Source organism: Pinus tabuliformis, chromosome 4_2 (genome assembly GCF_031772625.1).
Source record: "Pinus tabuliformis cultivar Carrire ecotype Pingquan chromosome 4_2, CPIR1, whole genome shotgun sequence".
Lineage (NCBI taxonomy): Eukaryota > Viridiplantae > Streptophyta > Pinopsida > Pinales > Pinaceae > Pinus > Pinus tabuliformis.
The window spans coordinates 348,974,394-348,982,106 of NC_142304.1; the positions used below are offsets into that span (position 1 = coordinate 348,974,394).

Genomic DNA, 7,713 nt, shown 5'->3' on the forward strand with positions numbered 1-7,713 from the left:
ATATATTTTTTTTTGTGTAAGTCAGATATGTATATTATAGAAACAAGATATGTTACAAAAAAGTCTGCCGTAGCAGAACGACCCTTAGATTTACCATTGAAAACATGTTGATAACCAGCCCTGAGCTTTCAAAACTAAGCTGCACACCACGCAGGGTGGCTTTCTCTTACAGAGACAGAGTGACATTACAAACATGCATAAGTCCGAAGCCACGACACTATCAAAACTTGGACAGAGACAGAGTGACATTACTAACACGCATAAGGCCGAAGCCATGACAGAAACAGAGAAATAGAGAAACATAGTTAACTAGCAGAAAGCCGAGGCCATGACAGAAGACATAAGACATCCATAAAGAAATTAAGGGAAACCGCCGGGGCGAGGAAAACCGCCAATGCGACTGACTGTGTCTAAGCCCACGTCCAGAACATGCTTGTCAACTCTGGCCTGCATGTCTTGCATGGACTGGAATTCCTGTGCCTCCTTCATCTTTTGCTCCTGTATCAGGGGGTTCGGGCTCAGAGTTTGCCGAAGAAGCCTGATGAGCAGGGTCAGTTTCTTGTTAACGGTCTCCACAACATCATGCACTGTAGAAATTCTTCGATCCAGCGAATCATGGATTTCATGGAATTTTGCTAACTGCTCCTCCGTGGTGGAATTCCGCTTCCCAGCTTGCTGCTTGCCGTCCTCCTTTGAATCCAGGGCCTTCGCAAGGAGAGTTTTGATTCTCCAACTCTCCGCTTTCGTTCGAACATACTGAGTTACTCTTTTGGAAGGAGTGCCCGGGTCATGTAACCAATCAACCTCCTCCGCAATGATCCCCCTCGGTCGCTGACCTTCTTCCTCTTTCACAGCAGCTTCCAGTTCCGCGATCTTGCGTTTGCTCTTGGTTGCTGCTCGGGTCTCATACATGTTCTGCGCAATCCAAAGTTCATGCTGGGCTGCCGAACATCTACATCTCCCCGCCTCCATGCTATACACTCTGAACTTGTCGCTGTGAATCCTTCTACGGGCAGGAAAGTGGTAGTCTCTCGCAGTGCTATAAACAGAGGTGAACGAACCAGAGCTGCGGCTCTCCGTTAAATAGCTGTTGTCCATGGAGTTTCCCATAATGCTCTTTTCCTTTCGCTGCAGAGTGGAGGTACTTTCGTTATTAATACGAAAGATATCCGCACAAGACCCACATCTCCTTCCTGACCTAGCATAAATGTAGCTGCATGCCTTCCCGTTACGGTTGAGCCAGCTGTCCTTTCCTCGCAAGTGGATTCTACGGAGTCCCTCGTGGCATGAACCATATTGATAATTTCCATATTTGGCCTTCTCTTGCCATAATGACCACCGCCGCATCTGTCTAGTCGTCCAGCTCCCGTGATTAGAGCCCAATCTGTTACCGGAAACATCAGGAATGCGGTCCCGGATGCAGGCACCGACGCCGGTCAAGCCCGGTCGGTGTCGTGTAGATCTTGTTGTGCCAGCTGTAAGCATTTCGTCTTCAGGTTCGGGCAGTCCACTTCCTCCCAACAGCTGTCCCACCCCCTGTCCTGATTGTCCACGCCACAATTCGCAAGGTAGTCCGCCAACCCGTTCGCCTTACGTCTTACCGCATGAAAGACTAAACCTCTCATTCCAGCCATTAGTTCTGCGATATTCTCCGTCACCTTGGCGAGCCGCCAATGTTTTGTGGCTTTGTTCGCCTTGGTTCCTCCCTGAATTCTCTTAGCTGTTGAAATAACCAGAGATGAATCCCCTTCCACAATTACATTGCAGATTTGTAGGGATTTTAAAATTCTCAACCCATGCTCGAGCGCTGCAAATTCCGTCTCATTATTTGTGCTCTCCCCAAGCGCTCTGTAATATATGTGCCGAATTTCTCCATGCTGGTTACGTAAAGCACCTCCAATTCCTGCCATGCCGGGATTGCCCCTCGAGGCCCCATCAAAATTTAGTTTCATTCCACCTTCCGGCGGCCTCTGCCATTTGTCGATCTGTGAGGATGGTTGCGCTCTGTGTCTTGAAGCTGCGATGCTGCTGGAGGCTTCCAGACGAAAACACTTCAAAATGCGTAAGTCTTGAGCTGAAGGTTTCTCGTTGCAGTCCTTTTTGCATTTCGTTTGAATTAGCTGTTGAATGTTAGTTATTATGTTATCTTTAGAGAATTCTATGTTCCTGTGTTCGTCTTGAAATATTCTGCGGTTACGTTCCTTCCAAATTGACCATAGTAGGAAGCCTGGAATAGACTTCCATATGCTGTTGACTCTGTGAATATTGGAGAAGTCTTTTCTCCAGTTCAGGATGGTTCTGTGAATGGATTCTCTATCCCGGTCAGAACTACTGATAATTCCTTCCATCCAACTCCATAACTGATTTGCCCATTCACAAGCATTAAACAGGTGGTTTATAGATTCCTCTTCGACGAGGCACATAGGGCATCTTGAGGGTCCCCTGAAACCTTTCTTGCAAAGGTTGTCCCAAGTTAAAGTCTTGTTTCGCATTAAAAGCCAGAGGAAGGTCCTGATTTTCGGCCAGAATAGGTTGTCCCACACTTTGCTATGCCATGGCACAGCTTCTACCTGTTCTTCCTTTTCAATTAAATCCCTAGCTTCTTTTAATGAAAAATTACCATTACCTTTTAAACCCCATCTTAGCTTATCATCCTCCTCAGTTTTTCGAATCTTTCTTTTGAGGATTCTCTCATTGAATTTCTGAAAGCTCTCGTTGTTCTCCTCTGTATTCCGAGGGTTTAAATTGATCCAATCCCTCCATATCGGATCCCTGCTGCTTTGGGTCCAATATTGATTGACTCTGTATCGAGCCTCGTTTTGACTTGTTCTCTTGAGGAGAGAAAGCTCTGGGGTATCCAGTTTAGGGAATTGCTTCCATGCATCTTCCCAGAACATGGCAAGCCTTCCATTGCGAATCTCCCAAAAGCTGTTCTCCTGTACTAAGCTCCTGTTATTTCTGGCATGGTTCCATATTAACGATCCTTCTGGGACTTCCTGTAGTCTAATGAGATCCTGAGTATCACAGTCTGGAATGTATTTTTCCTTCCAATGCCTCGCCCAAGGTAAATTGGGTTCTTTGATCCATTTCCACCATATCTTAGCTCCACAGGTTCTGTTGACCACAGACGGATCAACTAAGTTTAGCCCCCCCTTAGATTTTGGCTGGCAAAGCTTGTTCCAACCCACCAAAACCCATTTCTTCTTATCCCCATTCCCATTCCATAAGAAGGATCTCTGTATGTTTCTCATTTGTTGCAAGATACCCTTGGGAGCTGGAAGAATAGAAAGTAAATAATGCGGGATTGCCTGCAACACTGCCTTGGTTAAGATAAGTCTACCCGCCAGGTTTAGGGCTCTGTTCGTCCAGTGCCTGCACTTTTTCTCCATGTTGGCCAGAACCTTCTCCCAGTGAGTTTTCTGCCAAGGTTTCAAAGTCAGGGGGGCCCCTAGATATTTCGAAGGCAGGGAACCAATCCTGAATCCAAGAAGCTGGGATAAGTGAGCTTGAATTGCCGGATGAGTGTTGAAAAAGAAAATTGTGGATTTGGAAAAATTAATCTCCATGCCAGAGGCTCGGCTAAAGAGATCAAGGATACCCCTATAAGCCATAGCCTCCTTCACTGTGGGGGTGCCATGTAACATGGTGTCGTCCACGAACTGTTGATGAGTTGTGGCTGGTAACGATCTAATTGGTTGCAGACCTTTTATAGATCCTTCAGCTTTTTTCTTGGCTATAATTCTGCTTAGGCCCTCCATTAGGATAACGAATAGGAAAGAGGAAAGGGGATCCCCCTGTATTATTCCTCGCGAAGGAGTAAAAGGAGCTGAGGGAGCACCATTGACAAGGATTGAGTATCTTGGAGATTTGATGAGAGCAAGTATCCATTTGATCCAGGTCCTACAAAAACCGAATGCCTCCAGAACAACTTCAAGGTACTTCCAGCTAACTTTGTCATATGCTTTTGATAAATCTAATTGCATCAGCATACCTGCTTCTTTTCTCGAATGAAGTGAGTGAATCATCTCCTGCGCTAGCAAGATGTTATCTAGAATTTGTCTACCCTCAACGTACCCCGACTGCTCTTCCGAGATGATACCAGGAAGAATCGACTTTAGTCTGTTAGCTATGACTTTTGAGATAATTTTATAGATAACATTACAAAGGGCAATAGGTCTGAATTTATCAGGTGTCTTTGCTTCTTCAACCTTAGGAATGAGCGCTAAAAAGGTGGAGTTGAGGGATTTTAGAATAGTACCTGAGCGTCTGGAATCCTCAACTACCTCCCATACCTCCTGTTTAACAGTGTTCCAGCAAGCCTTGTAGAAGTTGATGGTGAATCCATCTGGACCTGGTGCTTTATCATTAGGCATACTCTGGATTGCTTCCTCCACCTCCTCCAGAGAGATTTCTCTGCAAAGGGCCCAATTTTGATCTGAGGTAATGGATTTAGGAATGGCTGCTGTAATTTCCTTAATGGCCTCCTCTCTATTTGTGGGCGGTTCCTGTGCAATTGAGCTGAAGTGATCCGAGAGCAGAGCAGATATATCATTGTGATTTTTTAATATCTCCCCTGCATTGTTTTTCAACTCAAGTATCCTATTAGCACTTCTATGGTCTAAAGTCGACCTGTGAAAAAATTTCGTATTTTGCTCCCCCTCTTTGAGCCACTGGACTCTAGATTTCTGTTTCCAAAGTATCTCTTCTTGAATACATCTTCTGTGCCATTGCTGAGAAAGAAATTTTTCCTGTTCCATTGCTTCGGCACTGTGGTTGCCTGCTGCCCCTTCTCTGTGAATCTGTTCCAGTTTGTCCTCTAGAATGGCTTTCTCCTGGATTATATTTCCAAAAACCGTTCGGTTCCATTCTTTGATCTTTTCTTTGGTTGCTTTCAGCCTCTTTTGGAGATTGAACATTTTGGATCCTCTTGCCTCCAAAGGTTTAGCCCACCATTTCTTAACCATCTTGAGGAAGTTAGGGTGGTCTAACCAGAATTTTTCAAATATGAAAGGTTTGTTCCTTGGAGTCCCCTGAACTTCAACAATAAGCGAGATCGGCCAATGATCCGACCCTCCACTGGGAAGGATATCTGATTCTGCTGTTATGCCATCCATTATAATGCTTTCTGAGATTAAAAATCTGTCTAAGCGAGAAGCTATCAGCCTATCTCCCCCCCTTCTGTTGTTCCAGGTGAACATGCCACTCTTGGGGTATATATCTACCATTTTGACAGTTTCAATGAATCTGGTGAAAGCTTCCGCATCCCTATTAAGTTTCCTCAGACCCCTTTTTTTTTCCAGAAGGGTGGTTATCATATTGAAATCACCCCCCAATATACATTTAGACCTTGGATATCTTTCAATAAGTTTGGTTAATGAGTTCATAAAGTTTATTTTATCTTCTAATTTCTGAGGACCATAAATGTTGATGCAAAGGAAGGAACCAGAGTTACCTGTGGGTTGAAAAACCACCGCTATGAAGTGTTTGTTCGCCTCAGCTGATAAGATCTGGATTTCTCTTTTATCCCAAATAGTTGCTAGGCCTCCTTCTCATCCCTGGCTCTCAATCTCTAAAACTTCTAAATTTCTTCCAAGCTTTCTACAAAGATTGTTGATACTAGAGCTGCTGCATTTAGTTTCTTGTAAAAACATGATCTCTGGTTTGTATTTTTGGATTTTTCTCTTTAAGATCCTGAGTTTTGCCGGGCTGTTGAGCCCTCTTGCATTCCACAAGATGATCTTCATATTTAACCGATTTTTATTGGAAGGACTGGAAGGCGCTAAGCGCCTTCATCTTCCCTGAATTTATCATTATCATGCCTAGTTCCTGTAGAACTTCACCACTTGTTCTATGGCCTCTTATTTTCTTCTGCTTCGAGCTGGAAGATTTCCATAAGATACTTTTCGAATGGAAGCTGTTGCCTTTCACTATACCTGGCTTCCTGTTCTGCTTTTCTAATTCTGCTTTTTGCCTTGCTATGAACAGGTCGTTTACCTTCCTGATTTCTTCTTCCGGTGCATTCTCTATTCCTCGGGCCTTCCAGTTCTCAGCAATTACTGGTAGGTTCATCCCCTCCCTGGCTAGCGCCTCTTCCCATTCTTGATCCTCGCTTCCGCCATCACTGGTGAGCATGTCAGTTTCTTCTTCTGTTTCCTCTGTTCTCTCCTGCATTTGAACTTCATTGTTGAGGTCCCCTTCATCCGTTCCTTCCCTGGGTGGTTCTTCCTTTTCATCCTGCTCTGCATCTGATGCTAGGGTTTTGTGCTTATCCTCCGAATCTGTTTCAAGATCTAAGATCAAAAAAGGGTTGTTGTGGTTGTTTCTTTCTGTGTTACCTTTAAATTTCTTCCTTCTATTTGCTCTCTGTCTAGACTTGGGTTTTATGAAGGTTTCTTTGTCTTTGTGGGCTTGTGTTGTTTCGGTTTCTGCTTCCTTCCGAATCAGAGGACAATCTCTCATCAGATGCCCGTGTTCATGACATTTGCAACACCGGAAGGGAATCTGTTCATAATCTATGGCCTGAAAGTAATCCTCGTCCCTGTATTCCAGCCAGAGCCCCTCATGCAGTGCCCTGGAAACATCCATTTCAACACATATTCTGGCATAAGATGTATATCTCTTTTGTAATGTTGCTTCCGAGGCCTTGATAAATGTTCCCAACTGGTCACCAATTTGTTTCAAGGCATTCAGACCCCAATAATCTATAGGGAGAGAGAACAAACGAATCAAATTGGGACTTGGGTGAAAGATTCTTTTTCTGGGGCGAAGTTTGGTTTCCATGGTCGCATGTACAGGCCAGCTGAAGCCAGAAAGTATGGACCACCCTCAAAAATCCTATCCTTATCTTCTATGTTGGAGAATACAACTATGAAGAAACCCTTGGCTCCCAGATGAAGCTTAACATCCCCTCTCGGCTTCCATTGTTGTCTTAACCAATGAAAAAGAGTCCTTTCAGATGGCCAAATGCCCATAAATTTACAAATGACAGCATGCTCTACCATGTGCTCTCTGTAAGCCTGAATCTCTGGGTCAGTTATTACTACCCTGAGGTTATTGGTCTTTTTGGGTTTGCAGACCCCATTTGATGCAGAGTATATATTGGGTCTTGTGCTTGTCTCCCCTTCCTTTTCCGGCTTTCCTTGCCTGTTGTCAGTTTGCTCCCTGTCTTCTTCAGCTTGTCGCTCCTCGTTTTCTGATGATTTAATTATTGAGGTTACTTTGTCTTTTGTTCCTGTCAGGCTTTCACCCACTGTGCCATTGCCTTCCGTTGTGCTGTCTGGCTTGTCAGTTTCTCCTTGTATTTTCTCCTTATTTCTTCTGCCATTCTGCTTGTTATTGTCAAGCCCTGAGATCCTGACCCCTTCATACTTATTTTGTCTTTGCTTCTACATGATTATCTGTTTGAAATTAGGGGTCCCACTGGACCCCTCTACCCCCATTCGGTCGGTCAGCTCTTGACCTTTGCGATACAGTGCTGCGAAACGAGAGGTAACTGCTTCCAGCCCTCCACAGTAATCAGCACATAGGAAACCCTAAAATCGCCCTCGGCTCCTCTGCGCTCTAATATTCTGCATTCTAAATTTAGGTAACTTTTGTAACTAATTTATATATTATTATTATTATATATTTTAATTATTATTATTATTATTATCTATTTTCTCGTAACTAATTTTTATATATTGTTATTGTTGTTATTTTACAATTTATATATTA

The 7,713-nt window shown here is 44.0% G+C and overlaps 1 protein-coding gene across 1 annotated transcript; it reads right to left on the reverse strand.

Moving 5' to 3' along the window:
• Positions 1 to 360: 360 nt before the first annotated feature.
• On the reverse strand, positions 361 to 5,114 carry LOC149169343 (uncharacterized). The gene is made up of 2 exons (XM_089425161.1): positions 1,595 to 5,114; positions 361 to 1,541 (listed from the first exon to the last, which is right to left on the reverse strand). The coding sequence occupies exons 1-2, from the start codon at positions 5,112 to 5,114 to the stop codon at positions 361 to 363; spliced, it is 4,701 nt and encodes a 1,566-aa protein (XP_089281287.1).
• Positions 5,115 to 7,713: the final 2,599 nt, after the last annotated feature.

Bases quoted from the DNA above. Each gene is read 5' to 3' on its own strand.
- LOC149169343 (XM_089425161.1), bottom strand. From the start codon at position 5,114: ATGGATGGCATAACAGCAGAATCAGATATCCTTCCCAGTGGAGGGTCG. The intron at 1,542-1,594 runs GTAAGGCGAACG...GTGGACAATCAG, and splicing joins AGTCTTTCATGCGGTAAGAC to GACAGGGGGTGGGACAGCTG.